The following is a 17,500-nucleotide window of genomic DNA, read 5'->3' on the forward strand; positions in this document are numbered from 1 at the left end:
GTGTGTGTGTGCGTGCGCGCGTGTGTGTGTGTGTGTGTGTGTGTGTGTGTGTGTGTGCGTGTGTGTGTGTGTGTGTGGTGGGGTACTCACTGTTACTTACTTGAAAGGCTTCTCTCCGGTGTGCGTGCGGATGTGGTTGTTGAGTGTGGTGGCTCCGGCGAAGGCGCGGCCGCAGTAGCCACACTTGAAGGGTCGGTCGCTGGAGTGGGTCACCACGTGGTTCCTCAGCTCGGACGGCTGCGAGAAGGACTGGGAGCAGTGGCCACACTGGTACGGCCTGAGAGAGAGAGAGAGAGAGAGAGGAGGGTTAGGGTTAGAAGGACTGGGAGCAGTGGCCACACTGGTACGGCCTGAGAGAGAGAGAGAGAGAGAGGAGGGTTAGGGTTAGAAGGACTGGGAGCAGTGGCCACACTGGTACGGCCTGAGAGAGAGAGAGACAGGAGGGTTAGGGTTAGAAGGACTGGGAGCAGTGGCCACACTGGTACGGCCTGAGAGAGAGAGAGAGAGAGAGAGAGAGAGAGAGAGAGAGAGAGAGAGGAGGGTTAGGGTTAGAAGGACTGGGAGCAGTGGCCACACTGGTACGGCCTGAGAGAGAGAGAGAGAGAGAGAGAGGAGGGTTAGGGTTAGAAGGACTGGGAGCAGTGGCCACACTGGTACGGCCTGAGAGAGAGAGAGAGAGAGAGAGGAGGGTTAGGGTTAGAAGGACTGGGAGCAGTGGCCACACTGGTACGGCCTGAGAGAGAGAGAGAGAGAGAGAGGAGGGTTAGGGTTAGAAGGACTGGGAGCAGTGGCCACACTGGTACGGCCTGAGAAAGAGAGAGAGAGAGGAGGGTTAGGGTTAGAAGGACTGGGAGCAGTGGCCACACTGGTACGGCCTGAGAGAGAGAGAGAGAGAGAGGAGGGTTAGGGTTAGAAGGACTGGGAGCAGTGGCCACACTGGTACGGCCTGAGAGAGAGAGAGAGAGAGAGAGGAGGGTTAGGGTTAGAAGGACTGGCGGAAGATTGCAGCATCACTCCCAATCTTCCGCCGTAGCCTGAAAACCCACCTTTTCAGACTCCATCATGGCCCATAGCACTTACCCTAACCCCTTAGATAGCATTTCTGTTGGCTTAGATAGCATTTGACACAGACTTATAGCATGTTATGTAGACAGCACTATAATTGTATTGTATATAGTCATAGCACGCCATAGTACATATGTATAGCATAGTAGTAAATATGTATAGTTTATATGTATAGTGTATGTATAGTTTCATTATATAGATATTCCACTGTTACTTTCTTAGTTTACCCATGTTTCATGATAAATGTTTTTATGTGATGTATTCCCATGCTTTTGTTCTTGCTTAAATGTAAGTCGCTCTGGATTAAGAGCGTCTGCTAAATGCCTAAATTGTAAAATTGTAAGGACTGGGAGCAGTGGCCACACTGGTACGGCCTGAGAGAGAGAGAGAGACAGATAGACAGAGAGACCAGTGTAAAATGTGACAAAAACTAAATACTGTAAGCTACGACTAAAACTAAGACTAAATATACTGACAATTTCAAATAAAAACTAGACTAAAATGTTAGGGGTGGGGGATTAGCGGAGAAGAGATCCAGTAGAACTAAAAGACGAAGTCATTCTATGCTTGGCTGCACTCTGAAAATAGCCGATCTACAAGCTCACAACACGTCGCCTCGCGAGAATAGAAGGAAATGGGGTGAGACAAGTGACCACATAATAAGGTTTGTAGACACAGATAGCCTCCCTACACACACACACACACACACACACGCGCGCGCGCGCGCGCGCGCAAGCACACACACACACGCGCACACATGCACAATTGCACATGCACACGCACACACGCACGTGCGCGAAGCAGAGGAAGTCGGACAGTGTGCTCTGGTAACCATGGCAGCATGACCCTCATCAACAATGTGGGCCCAGTTCATGACTTGGCCATCTATCACAGTGTGTGTGTGTGTGTGTGTGTGTGTGTGTGTGTGTGTGTGTGTGTGTGTGTTATAGAATAGAGATAGATAGATAGATAGATAGATAGATAGATAGATAGATAGATAGATAGATAGATAGATAGATAGATAGATAGATAGATAGATAGATAGATAGATAGATAGATAGATAGATAGATAGATAGATATTTGTGTGCGTGCGTGCGTGCGTGCGTGCGTGCGTGCGTGCATGCGTGCGTGCGTGCGTGCGTGCGTGCGTGCGTGCGTGCGTGCGTGTTTATTGTTAGTGTGTTTCAGGCCAGAAGGGAGGACCCACTGGGAGGGAGACAGACAAACGGCCCAACAATGTGTCTGGCTGCTAATAGAGAGAGTTGGTAGCAGGCTGTACCTCTGCACTACATCACTAGATCACAATGCATCACCTCTAACTGCAGCTAGCTCAACAAAACATATAGGCCCTATACCAGAAGCTATTCATTCTAAAAAAGGCAAACAGGGTTTTTAGGGCATTTCTGCTCTGCCTGAGAGGGTGCTGAAGAATGATGCGGAAGTGATCGAGGATACTGCAAGACTTTAGCAATGGTAAATGGTAAATTTATATAGTGCTTTAATCCAAGGTGCTTTACATGGATTGTGCGTTACATTCACCCATTCAAATACACATTCGTACACCGATGGTGGCGGACACCATGCAAGGCACCAACCTGCACATCGGGATAAATTAGAGGCTCAAAGTCTTCCTCAAGGACACTTCGACACTAGACTGTGGGTCCACCTATGCTTTCTATGGCATAGGCATAGGCAATCTAGACGCAGCTGCGCGACATGACACTAATTAATTCGAGCGACAGAGAGAGAGGAGTGTGTGTGTGTGTGTGTGTACATGTGTGCGTGTGTGCGTCAATTTAACGAAGGTGCAGGCGATCAGAAATCAGCAGAGACGTTTGCGCTACTCTATGCCGTATTGAAGTGGACTCGGCCCCAGACTTTCTTTTTTTCCTCCCTGGAAATAAAAACGTCTGGGTTTCCGAGGCTACTTCGACACGAACTCTGGGGGAGCCCGGGATGGAGCCGGGAACGTCACAGTTCCCATCCGGCCGCTCTGCCAGCCACTTTGCTGTTAGTCGACTAATAGTCGACTGAGCAAAAAAAAAAAAAACATTTTTTTTTTTTTTTACTTTTTTTTTTTTTTGCCCCAAGAAATTGTATATAAAAATACAATACAAAAATATTGTATTATTCCACTAGGTCTGTGGGGGACATAAACACATTTGAACATTCTGACTGTTCAAATCTTTTTTTTTTTAACAACTGAGAGGCTTGTCATTAGCCAGATTGAGCACAGCAGGTGAGATTGAGATTCTGGAGTCTATCAGGCCAGCGCACAAGTCACAGGCAGTGGCACATTGCCACACAGGCAGACACACTCCACATGTACATTGGAGATTTGAACAGTCAGAATGTTCAAATGTGTTTATGTCCCCCACAGACCTAGTGGAATAATACAATATTTTTGTATATTTTTGTAAATATTGTATTTTTATATACAATTTTTTGGGGCAAAAAAAGAAGTTCCATTGATCCAATCGATTGATTGATCATTACCATAAACATGCTCTGAAAATGCACGAGACCCACCCCACCTGAACCCACCCACCCCACCTGACCACTTAACACGGCTGCCATGTTAAGTGGTCAAACGCTTTCGAGATTTTTGCCCCATGCAGAAAAAGGATGAGGATCACTGACGTAAGGCCCAGGCCGGATTCAAACCCACACCATTGTGCGCACAGTATACGTGCTCACAATGTAGTGTCTGGGTAATGTGTGGCCATACCTTAAAAAGCACAGCATGTGATCTCCTTTGTTTTCAAGATCATAGTAATCATTACAGTAATCATTGTTTTACGGGACAGAATGTGTGAAAGAAGAGATGGGAGAGAGAACGGGGGTGACATGGGACAAAGGTCATGGACAGGATGTCGCCACAACCCAAGTCCTGCCAGGCATAATATAATGTCGCTGTCATTGACATAGTCTACTGTATGTGCTTTTAATGTGTCTACAATTTGACCGATTCATACAGTACCTTTTTGCAAAACTAATTATTACGTTATGTCACGTTACGTTATGTTATAATGTTCCAATATGTTACACCGAAAGCTGCAAAACAGGTCCAATGATACAGACACAAAGAAACAATCACATAGGAAGCAATAAGATATTAACAGAAGGCGATGAGACAATTGACCACAGTGAGATATTATTGCCATGCTAGAGCTATATAGTATGTGAGGTCCTATCTCTATTTACTGCATGCAGCAAATGGAGGATTCTCTCTGTGACCCAAACGAGTCCACATCCTGGTGGCAGCATATTAAAACTAAAGTGAGACGTTCCACAACTAGAATAAAACAAATAGACCAACAAATCCACCGCTCCAATAAATCATAACGAGGGAAGCCGAGGAAGTTGAGGACGAAAAAAAAAAAGACACTGGGAAAGAAAAAAAGAAAAGACACCCCAGAAAAGTAATAAGAGTAAAATAGTGCAATATAAAAATCGAAAAATTCTCACTTGCAGTTTTCCGCATAAAAGCCGCGGTGGCGTGCGGGGGCCCTGATCATTTATCAGTGGGACCCCGCTCGGCGAGTTCACGCCTCAGTGGGCCGAGCCACTATTTATTAGGTGGGTTTTCTATGAAGAGGCGCATTGATTGTGAATAGTTTAAGTTGATGAATGTGTGGATATTATTTATTAAGGCAGCAGGCGCCGAGATTAATGCCCCGTTATTGTTTATTACAGCGGAGAGGGCGAGCGAGAGAGAAAGGGGGGGGGGTGGGGGGGGGGGGGGAACACCTCTACAGACGCATGCGCTAGCACTCATTGCACATATTCACAACACACATTAGCACACGCCATGTATATACAAACACACAGACGCACGCATGCACGCACGCATTCATGCGCACACGCGCGCACACACACACACACACGCACGATCCTGTTGGGTCTTGGAATCCTGTCGGATCTTAGAGACTGAATCCGTCCAGTGCAGTTCCAAGGCAGAAGTCATTATCCATTTGTAACGCTTGGAGTTAAATGAACACTAAGGATGTTTACTGCATCCTATAGGTCTCCAACTCACAACAGCAGTATTTAACCCATTCTGACCTGAGATCAGATTCATACCAGGTTTCCACTGGACTGACACACTGGTCTGATTAACCCATTCTGACCCGAGATCAGATTCTAAAAAATGTCAGTCGTTCTTCGATTTTTCAAAAAATAGCAGACCTATACAAGCTCGTATCGCGCCACTCGGTGGCGCGATATGAGCTTGTAGGTCTGCTATTTTTCAATAGCTAAAGCATGACACGATGCCGACACCAAAATGGGTGCCCGGTCAGAGATGGCCCTAACGACCCAGCGTCTCCGGTCAGACAGTTATTTTTCCTCTTCTTCCCCTTCTTTTTATATGAAAAAAAAAAAAAAACGACGATGCAACGGGAACTATATGCACAGAGACGAATTTCACCGTCTATTTTACTTTGTGAAATCTGCGACGTGAAAATAAAACTGCATTCCGATTCATCCAAGGACTTCTGTATAGGGCCTGCGTAAAGTATCCAGCACTCAACAACCGCACGGGAGAACGAACTCCACAGTAGCAGGGAAGAAACGGACCTGGATGTGTCGGGGGGGGGAGGTTGGATTTCCCACACAGTGGTTATCCCCGTAAAGAGCTCTGCATGCGAGTGCCTTTTCCTCGCTCTAAGGTCCTGGGAGTTGACCCGTACGACCCTCTGGTATTTAAAGTCACCGGCCTCCTTTATAGACGCGCCTTCCACACGTGTGAATTCTATACATTCTACGTTCTACAAGACTGTCTACGACTCTACGTCCTTTGTATAGCAATGATCTGAAGTCAGTTAATCTATTGTGGCCTCGAGTCAATGGGACCCCCCGCAGAAACAGAGACGGACAAGGCCGTGATATCAAGTAAAACATAATTCTAATGTATGTGGTCCTGTGGCTGCTGTGGGAGGATGGATTCTCAGCGGTCCTCAAATGAAGACATTTCCCCGAGAGACCACAACCCATAAATCACTGCTCTCACCTCGTCAATAGACAATCAATGACACACACACACACACACACACACACACACACAAAAATCTGTGCACATATGCTGAAAGATGTTTTTCTCTTTCTCTGAACAGTATTTCTATCTCGCCTTCTTCATCTCTCTCTCTCCGCTCTCTGTTTTCCTCTCTCCTGTCATCTTCCTGTCTCATATATCCCCCCCCCATTCCTCACTCTTTCATTCCTTCTAGCTATCTTTGCTACCCTCCCCCCCCCCCCCCCTCCCCCCCCCCCTGTCTCTCTGTCTCTATTGACCAACCTATTAAAGCAGAGATCAGGGGATAATGTCCTCTCATCAGCCAGTTAAGGCTCATCAAATTATTCTGGAACAAAAACCAAACAGCCAATAAAATGTCATAACAGTGGGAGGGTTTTTGTGCTCGGGGTAATGGGTAACGTAGTTTATGAGCAACTCACGATCATATTAGGATAATAAACTAAGAGAGGGAGCTGACGATATGAGGATGGCATTGGTGATAGCACCCATGAGTCTTTAAGATGAGCACAAACTTATTTACACACACAACGCAGCGGTAAATCACTTCAGGGTTTTGAGGAGGAGCTCAAAGAACAAAAGGTCACCGGTTAGTTTCGAGTAATCCAGGAGTACAGTAAATGCATTTATAGATTGTACGACATACGGTTCAATGCGGTATCCAAAACATGGTATAGGGCCACCCACAATGAGGCGATTATACTAGAAATTTCTACTTTATCTTTTCGAATCTAAGTAAACAACACCTTTAGTATGAGTTGATTTGTGTTTTTAGAGCGGTGTAAATATACCGTAGACTTGTAGAGCGAAACCCAACTTACCGTATTGTGCCGAATATAAGACGACTCTGATTATGAGACGAGTAGACGACCCCCATTTTTCAAGACTCATGTGTGAAAAAAGAACATTGAAGACCAAATAGTCTATAGTCCCTGATTATAACACAACCCGGTTTTTTAGCATATTTCCATTGGGGGGAAAAAAACGTAGTCTTATATTCAGCACAATAGGGTATTAACTGGATTATGCTGAGCCTGAACAAACAAACACCACAGATGAATAGATAATTACAGTTAATTAAAGTTGAATTGGCTGATTACAGTTTTTTTAATTAGTAATTAGGGGCCTTGTATAAATGTTAATTGGTGACTGAAAGGCTTGTGTGGTTCCCAGAGCATATATCCCTTGTTATTCTGACCGGGCACCCATTTTGGTGTTGGCATCATGTTATGCTTTAGCTATTGAAAAATAGCAGATCTACAAGCTCATATCGCGCCACCGAGTGGCGCGATACGAGCTTGTAGGTCTGCTATTTTTGAAAAATCTAAAAAAAACGACTGACATTTTTAGAATCTGATCTCAGCTCAGAATGGGTTACTCAGACCAGTGTGTGTCCAGTGGAAACCTCGTGTGAATCTGATCTCAGGTCAGAATGGGTTATTGCGGGCAGGTTCAGAAAACACTGACCATCCGTTCTGTCAGGTCATAACCTCGTATCACAGGAACGAAGGAGGAGAGATTCATGGTCAAAGTTCAGTGGGTGTAATCCACTCCCCCTTTTGTATTTCATGTAGATATCGGCTACAGTATTTAAAGCTAAGAGGTGCCAGCACAGCAGGAAGACAGAGAAGACATATAGATCCTGGACCCCACTTCAATTACAAAAGTTAAATATATAAAAAAAAAATTAAAGAAAAGAAAAAAGAATGAAACATAATGTGGAAAAACATTAGTGGAGGTACTTCCGTGGCCTACACTGACAGCTAGACTCCTGCCAGAGCCTTTAATGTAAATGTTGTATAGGATGGTGTCCCACACCAAAAATAGACAACATACAAGCTCACAACGTGTTTCATCTACGATGCCTTGTGAGCTTGTAGATCGGCTATTTTCACCATGTGCCTGCACCGTCAATCCATTGAAATAATCATTGTGTGGGCATAGTTCCATCTCAATGACTGTTTACACTGAGTTCCTGTTACTGTTTGGAATGTGTAGATGAGAATGTGATATTTTATATGCCGACTAGAACACGCACAGTAAACACTTCAATCACAGACCTCTGGTTATTAATTATTGACATCACTGCTGTAGTCCAGTTGTCACATCTATGTATATAGAACTATATGCTCCTGTGTTTATGCATTAGCATGTCATTCACTCCAGCAGCATTACTTGTTTACTAAATGAGCATTAAAGCTAATAAAAATGTCTTACTGCCTCCCTATTTGATGTGATTGTTAGCTCTATAAGTGAAAATATAGGCCAGCGTATACACATGTTACTTTTTATGCCTCTAATACAGTCACTGTAATGCATTAGTTTAAACAGTCAGTTTGCTAAATAAAGACTACAGTTATTCCCTCAAACCAAATCAAAAGTGGTTTCACTGCATGCGTGACGGAGCGAGGCCTCCCGTCATAAACAAGCCGATCCTCTGGTGATGGATGTATTTAACCCATTCTGACCTGAGATCAGATTCATACGAAGGTTTCCACCGGACACACACCGGTTTGATGAACCCATTCTGACCCGAGATCAGATTCTAAAAATGTCAGTCGCTCTTCGATTTTTCAAAAATAGCAGACCTACAAGCTCGTATCGCGCCACTCGGTGGCGCGATATGAGCTTGTAGATCTGCTATTTTTAAATAGCTAAAGCATGACGTGATGCCGACACCAAAATGGGTGCCCCGTCAGAATGGGTTAAAATGACACATATAGGGGGATTACGCCACAAGTAGAAGAAAAACTTCTGAGAAATCCAGCAAATGAAACAGTCAGCAAATCTGATGGAGCCAAAGGGATGTTCTTTTCATTTGGTATACAAGATCCATCCATCTTTAGCCCAAATGTTTGAATAAACTAAACATCAATACATATGGATCAAAACTAGAGAGAGAGAGAGAGAGAGAGAGAGAGAGAGAGGGAGAGAGAGAGGGTTGATTGTGTAAGAATACATGCGTCTGTGTGTGTCCCTGACCCTGTCGCTGTAGTATACGTACTGTTTTGAGTGTTTAGTAGGAATTACTGTATGTATGCCTGGATGCAAGTATACGTGAGCAGGTGTACATCAGAGAATGAGGTGTGTGTATGTGAGCACGGCCTGTGCATGAGACGTGCAGTCGCTCGCGGAAAATAACCAATTTGTGTATGCGCACTTGTGCGTGTGTGTGTGTGTGTGTGTGTGTGTGTGTGTGTGTGTCTGTGCTATAGTCCCTGTTTGGCTTGTTCAGCTGAATTTTATCTGGTCCTCGGGCTCATAAAACCTTCCTATTGACAGGTAGCTCCACATTGACTTCAGCCACCGCCGCAGCCAGCCCACATTTCTCTTCCCTATGAATATTAGTTTATCGAATAACTGGCATCTGTTTTCCTAGCCGCGTCACCGTTAGCCGAGGTATTTCTCACTGACACGCTGCCTTGATTTATACAAAGCTCAGTCTCACCCTGCACGCGGGAAAAAATACAGAAAGAATAAGGCTAAGCAAAAAAAAATCCAATACACGTCCCCTCTCACCCCCCCCCCCCCCCCATCACCTCCTCTGCTCTCTCTCCCCCACCCACCATCACCTCCTCTGCTCCCTCTCCTCCACCCACCCAGACACCCCCCATCACCTCCTCTGCTCCCTCTCCTCCACCCACCCAGACACCCACCATCACCTCCTCTGCTCCCTCTCCTCCACCCACCCAGACACCCCCCATCACCTCCTCTGCTCTCTCTCCTCCACCCCCATCACCTCCTCTGCTCCCTCTCCTCCACCCACCATCACCTCCTCTGCTCCCTCTCCCCCACCCACCATCATCACCTCCTCTGCTCCCTCTCCCCCACCCACCATCACCTCCTCTGCTCCCTCTCCTCCACCCACCCAGACACCCCCCCATCACCTCCTCTGCTCTCTCTCCTCCACCCACCCAGACACCCCCCATCACCTCCTCTGCTCTCTCTCCTCCACCCACCCAGACACCCCCCATCACCTCCTCTGCTCTCTCTCCTCCACCCACCCACCCACCATCACCTCCTCTGCTCCCTCTCCCCCACCCACCCACCCACCATCACCTCCTCTGCTCCCTCTCCTCCACCCACCCAGACACCCACCATCACCTCCTCTGCTCTCTCTCCTCCACCCACCCAGACACCCACCATCACCTCCTCTGCTCTCTCTCCTCCACCCACCCAGACACCCCCCATCACCTCCTCTGCTCTCTCTCCTCCACCCACCCAGACACCATCACCTCCTCTGCTCCCTCTCCTCCACCCACCCAGACACCCCCCCATCATCTCCTCTGCTCTCTCTCCTCCACCCACCCAGACACCCACCATCACCTCCTCTGCTCCCTCTCCTCCACCCACCCAGACACCCACCATCACCTCCTCTGCTCCCTCTCCTCCACCCACCATCACCTCCTCTGCTCCCTCTCCCCCACCCACCATCACCTCCTCTGCTCCCTCTCCCCCACCCACCATCACCTCCTCTGCTCCCTCTCCCCCACCCACCATCACCTCCTCTGCTCCCTCTCCCCCACCCACCATCACCTCCTCTGCTCCCTCTCCCCCACCCACCATCACCTCCTCTGCTCCCTCTCCTCCACCCACCATCACCTCCTCTGCTCCCTCTCCCCCACCCACCATCACCTCCTCTGCTCCCTCTCCCCCACCCACCATCACCTCCTCTGCTCCCTCTCCCCCACCCACCATCACCTCCTCTGCTCCCTCTCCCCCACCCACCATCACCTCCTCTGCTCCCTCTCCCCCACCCACCCAGACACCCACCATCACCTCCTCTGCTCCCTCTCCCCCACCCACCATCACCTCCATCACCTCTCTTGTAATTCATTAAGTTGGAAGATATCACACACACACACACACACACACACACACACACACACACACACACACACACACACACACACTATGAAAGAGATTGTGCATGCGTGCGTGCGTGCGTGCGTGCGTGCGTGCGTGCGTGCGTGCGTGCGTGCGTGCGTGCGTGCGTGCGTGCGTGCGTGCGTGCGTGCGTGCGTGCGTGCGTGCGTGCGTGCGTGCGTGCGTGCGTGCGTGCGTGCGTGCGTGCGTGCATGCGTGCGTGCATGCATGCATACACAAAGGCATGCATGCAACAGCCACAAACACATGCGTACACAGTCGCAGACACATACAAATACGCACACATGCAACAAAAGTCATCATGTCAGAACAAGGATGGTGCCTGTTTCCAGAAAGTCATCTATTCCTGACGTCAACAACGCTCCACTTTACATTAAGTGCTTTCTGTATTTCCAGCGTGTTTTGGCATGAAATTATTGACTGCATTTTGTATACCTCAATCTCTCTCCTTGATCACAAACGTTTTAAGCCTTTACTATTATGGTGTACAAATGTTTATCCCACGATTTTTGCAACCAATTTTTTTCCACCCAGTGTCAAATTATCTAATGTACTCCTGGGCGCTACACTGCCAACATGGGGAGAGCAATGGACTGACCTCATGCCTTCTTTCTATGCATGAGGAGTCCAAGCTGCTTTTTTTCACCTGACAGGGGGGAGTTTCCCCGGTTGGACATACAGTAGCTCGTGGAACTTAAGGAACACGTCATTCCAACCAGTTCCTTTCGCCTCCATCAGGCGCCCTGGGGGGGGGGGGGGGTATAGTATATAGAGACCAGGATTATAGCCTTTATTGTATCTGTGAATTCGTTCGTTACCTGTCAGGGTTCTGTGTACAGACGTGCATCTGCAGCAGGATCCTCTGTGTGAACGTCTTGAAACACTGGCCACACTTCCACAGATGCCAGTCACTGAACTCCGTGCTGAGCTGACTGGTGGAGGTGGGGCTGGCCAGAACGCGCTGGTTCTTGGAACCCAGCGGGCCGAAGCCGGAGTCGTGCGACGTGATGCCGACCACGCCGGGCTTGTCTCCCAGCAGGGAGAAAGTCCTGGAGCAAGGGGAGTGGGGGAAGACCATGGAGCGGAGCAAGGAGGGAGGGCTGGAGGCCGTGGACGAGGAGGGAGGCTTCCCGTTCTTGCTGAAGGCCTGGAGGGACTCCTGCCGGCTCATGGCCTCCATGACGGTGGCCGGGACGTTCACTGAGGGACGGTCGGTTTTGGATCAGGTGGACGGACGGCAAGAAGGACCCAAGAGACAGAGAGACAAACACAGAGACAGAGGAACACAAAAGCACACAGGAGTGAGTTATATTTGTGCATTATAGGGTGTCTTTGTGTCATGTCAGATACATTAAAGGTGGCCTTATACACTAGCCGATTTTTTTTTTTTCAATCTGAAATCTGATAGCACCACACACTACAGGATAATCGGGCCCGATTATTATCCGATTATTTTATACAGCACACACTACACAGGTTTAAAACTCGGGCGCAAATATCAAACATTCTTGATGTTTGATCGGGCCGATCCCGATCGCGTTGTGAGCGGCCCCGAGCAGTCGGAGGGATTACGATTGGATCTTTTATACACTCACACTAGACGATAATTTATGCTCCCGATTGAGTCGGGCACCCCCCCCCCAGCGTCAAAAATGCCCGATTATCGGCTAGTGTATGGCCACCTTTAGTACACACATACATGTACAGTACGAGTGGTAAAATGTGTGTGTGTGTGTGTGTGTGTGTGTGCATGGGGGTGGGGGGGGGGGGGGGGGGGTGGGGGTCCTGTCCTGCAAGTCATTCACCTGAATCCTGCACACCTGCCATCCATCAACCCATCACATCTGCTGTGTATATGAACCCTGGCTCATACTGTATATCAAGTTCACCTTTAGCTCCAGTAGTAGTGACATATATGCTGCAGACCTCGCTAGCTTAGTGGTTATAGCTCTTTGTGTTTTGATCGCAGCTTTTTACACATACTATCTTTCCTTGTGCTCAGGGTCACTCTCTTGACTCTCGTCTATACTCCCTTCCCTGCATGCCAATATGCCAATATGCCAATATGCCTGCCATTCCAGCCTGCCAACGCCATTCAGCGTCACTCTTCAACTCCCAGCCATCTGTCTCTGTCTTGAAATAAACGTTCTTAAATGTCACCTTATCACCCGTGTCGGTGTTGTGCATTTAGGTTGGCTCTGAACTTCATAGCACGGAGTCTGACTGCCTCTGTGTTGGAGTCGTCATAAGCGTCCATCCTTCATCAGCTGAGCTCTGCTAGCCCGCCAACAGGCCCATTGATCTGTTAATAACCTTATGAGGAGATAATTATACCATTTGTAAATTCCCTGTGGCGCTATTGACTTATGCATTACGCACTGTGAGCACACGCTCAATTCATTTTGCTACAAACATCACATATATACAAACGCATGTCAATATTATTTTGGCTGTGTATGAAATACATCATTCAAATGTGAGAATTATGCAGATGCATTTCAAACACTGCAGAGTCGGTGTTTTCCCAATAAACTATTTACAGTCGTCTGATGTGGGGTGGGTGAGGAAATAATTTTACTCACACAGGGATGAAGAGTTCTGCCTCATCAAGTACTATACTTATTACTTACTTACTTACTTACTCATTGATGGCACATTTATTAGATTTATTGATATGAACAATATACAATAATATAAATTGCACATGAATATATATATATATCAGATACAGGTGATGGTATGTGCCTTTTGAACAGGTGTGCTGTGACACCTCACTGAACACCTCTGTTCCTCTGAATAGTATTCAAACGAATGCTAATCTTATACTGAGGTTTTAATACAGCATTTCATTTTTTATATGTTTTAAACAATATACTGGTGATACTACTTGTTAGCATCATATCTGGGTCCTTATACCTTTACATTTAAAAGTACTTTTCATTTTGAAACTATTTTAAATACAGAACTTGGTACAATGCAAACAATACTAAATAAAAACACCCTATGCCTGAAGGAAATATCATTAAAAACAAGAGAGAAACTTTTCTCTTTTCTTTTTTTTTCTCTGACGTTGAGGATTTAATTGTATGCTCCTTTTCTTCAGTCAACTCGTCTCCTCCATCGTTCTATTCATTAGCCAGCACAGCTTTGCTTTGCTTTCCTCTTCTCCCCTTCCCTTCCCTTATATGTGTTCTCCATCCACCTCTCTCTGCCTTTTTTTTTCCCATGTTGACTCTCATGTCTATTTCATATCTCATTCTGCCCTCCACAGCTACTGTACTGCTGGCAGACAACAGAAACCAATACGTTTCTCTTCTTTAAGTCCTGGCCGGTAAACAGCATGATCTTTACAAGACAGGCCTCACCTCCCCCCTCCCTCCCTCCACCTCATTATTATTATAAGAACCATATGATGACCTTCTCCCTCTCCTCTCCTCTCCACTCACCTCACCCATTCTCTGTCCTCTGTCCGTCCCTTATTGTCTGATCTCTCCTATCTCATCTCTCTCTCTGCCTTTCTGTCTCCGTCTGCCTTTCTGACCCTCGCTCCTTTCCTCCCCTCTCATAGTTCCCTTTCCTCTCCTCTCCCCTCCTATAGATCCCTCTCCTCTCCTCTCATAGTTCGCTCTCTTCTCCTCTCCCCTCCTAGTTCCCCTCTCCTCTGCTCTCCCTTCCTGACTGGGACCAGACACTGAACGCTCCTTCCAGACTCATCTGCGGACACGGAGAACCCACATCCCCGCATTCCTGCCCGTTGCGACACGCTGTGTACAGAAACACACATTTATCCTGCCGCCGTAACCTGATACATGTGGGAGAAGTCTTGTCCCCTTCATTCACTCTGATTCAATAAAGACCCCTGGGGATATAATATAATATAATAAAATACTTAAATCATGTAACGTTTTGTGTCTTTTTTTGTCCGCAACATGTTTTTGTTGTTAGATGTCATAGAGGCTGCGGAGCGTCAAGTTAACCCATTCTGACCTGAGATCAGATTCTAGAAATGTCAGTCGTTCTTCGATTTTTTTCAAAAATAGCAGACCTACAAGCTCGTATCGCGCCACTCGGTGGCGCGATATGAGCTTGTAGATCTGCTATTTTTCAATAGCTAAAGCATAACATGATGCCGACACCAAAATGGGTGCCCGGTCAGAATGGGTTAAAGCAGGATGATTGGAAGGAACTTTGGGGGAAAACGGGGGGGAGGAAAGAAGTAAACATCTTCAGTGTGCGAGTGTGTGTATGGTATGTGTGCGTGTGCAGTTTGTGCAGCAGAAAACAGCAGTTGAAGTGCCTTTGAAGTTTGTCTGCAGTTAATTTATTTAACCCTTATTTGACCAAGCTATTGGACAAGAAAGGCAATCACATTTACAGCAATGGCTTGAGGAAGTATCGGTGCATGAAGAGAGTTGTTGATATACACCTACTGTCAGCTATAGGAGCTGACCGGTATAAAACCACAGTATTCTACTGTTGACTGTCAGCTAGGAGCTGACCGGTAAAACCACAGTATTCTACTGTTGACTGTCAGCTAGGAGCTGACCGGTAAAACCACAGTATTCTACTGTTGACTGTCAGCTATAGGAGCTGACCGGTAAAACCACAGTATTCTACTGTTGACTGTCAGCTAGGAGCTGACCGGTATAAAACCACAGTATTCTACTGTTGACTGTCAGCTAGGAGCTGACCGGTAAAACCACAGTATTCTACTGTTGAATGTCAGCTAGGAGCTGACCGGTAAAACCACAGTATTCTACTGTTGACTGTCAGCTAGGAGCTGACCGGTATAAAACCACAGTATTCTACTGTTGGCCATTGGAATGGCTGCCGGTTAAATACTTTGCTCAAGGGCATGTCAACAGCAGTGAGTAATGGTTGAGAGAGCAAACCTATGGACTTACCTCACCAATTAACTTTAATCATTATTTAGTGGTGATTAAACACCAACAGCATGCAGTTGCTTGGCAATTCTTTTTTACGGAACGTTAAGATTAAAAGATTAAAGGTTTAAAATACATATCCATATAGTAAGACAATTACGAAGTTAGTCTCAATAATCCTCAATAACCTCAATAATCTATTAAAGGTCATTTTCGGTATATCTTGTTTTGTTTTTAGTTTTTTTTTATATTTTAAAGAGTGATATGATAATAATGTGTGCATTATCAATAAGTAAATGTTTAACCCATTCTGACCGGGCACCCATTTTGATGTTAGCATCATGTTATGCTTTAGCTATTGAAAAATAGCAGACCTACAAGCTCATATCGCGCCACCGAGTGGCGCGATATGAGCTTGTAGGTCTGCTATTTTTTTTAAATCGAAGAACGACTGACATTTTTTTAATCTGATCTCACGTTAGAATGGGTTTAATCAGACCAGTGTGTGTCCAGCGGAAACCTCGTATGAATCTGATCTCAGGTCAGAATGGGTTAAAAAACATTCAAGGACTTGTCAATGTATATTTATCTTCAATGGACTCGACTACTGCAACGTTGTCTTTCTACAGGTCGACCTAAAAATGTATCAGACAACTGCAGTGGATTCAGAATGCTATAGTGCTCGAGTCCTTAGTAATAAAACAAAGTATATCATATCACTCCCCATTCAGACCATAAAATACCACTGAATGGTTTTAGGGACCAAAGAGAATCCTCCATCTTGTGCTACATCATCAACCCTCAAGACATCCCAGGTCATCTGGGACAGGTCGGCTTTATGTCTGCCGAGTCAAAACTATAAACATGGAGAGGCAGCGTTTTGTATATGCACCACAAATCTGGAACAAACTCACAGAAAGCTGAAGGTTATACATTGTGACTATAATCAGTGGATAACAAAAGCAATAGGCTTTGCTATCCACTGATTATGGTCTAGTTTGATATAACTCAAAATTTTAGTTTGTAGCATAATGTCCCCAATTTAGATTAGAGCGGACAGCTTAGATACAAGATCCTAATGTAACAAACAATGTTGGAAATGTTTCTGTGGTTTTGGAAATGTGTGTGCGTGCATAGATATACAGAATAAATGTATTCTGTATGGGTATGGGAGACTGTGTGTGTGTGTGTGTGTGTGCGCGTGCGTGCGTGTGTGTGTGTGCGTGTGTGTGTGTGTGTGTGTGTGTGTGCGTGCATGTGTTGATGCACTCTGCCAACTACAACATGACAGTCTGTGACACAAAGCACTGTCTTGTTTAACTGTATCAAGACTCCAGGCTCAATTTATTCTCATTAGAATCTGAATGATTATAATGAATGTGAACTTTTCCTTTCACTCCAGACTCATACGAAGCCTGTTTTTTACGGCATCTCGTCTCTGTTTGTGTAGAAGCTTTTGTTAGCCCATTCTGACCGGGCACCCATTTTGGTGTCAGCATCATGTTATGCTTTAGCTATTGAAAAATAGCAGATCTACAAGCTCATATCGCGCCACCGAGTGGCACGATACGAGCTTGTAGGTCTGCTATTTTTGAAAAATCGAAGAGCGACTGACATTTCTATAATCTGATC

The 17,500-nt window shown here is 46.2% G+C and overlaps 1 protein-coding gene across 1 annotated transcript in view; it reads right to left on the reverse strand.

Moving 5' to 3' along the window:
• prdm6 (PR domain containing 6) overlaps window positions 1-17,500 on the reverse strand; it is a 66,172-nt gene that overhangs the window by 3,831 nt on the left and 44,841 nt on the right. Inside the window, 3 exon segments of the mRNA XM_083784089.1 lie at window positions 101-249; window positions 919-946; window positions 11,804-12,185. Coding sequence (XP_083640215.1) covers window positions 101-249; window positions 919-946; window positions 11,804-12,185 — 559 coding nt within the window.

This window comes from Protomyctophum parallelum (assembly GCF_964188405.1).
Source record: "Protomyctophum parallelum genome assembly, chromosome: 15".
Lineage (NCBI taxonomy): Eukaryota > Metazoa > Chordata > Actinopteri > Myctophiformes > Myctophidae > Protomyctophum > Protomyctophum parallelum.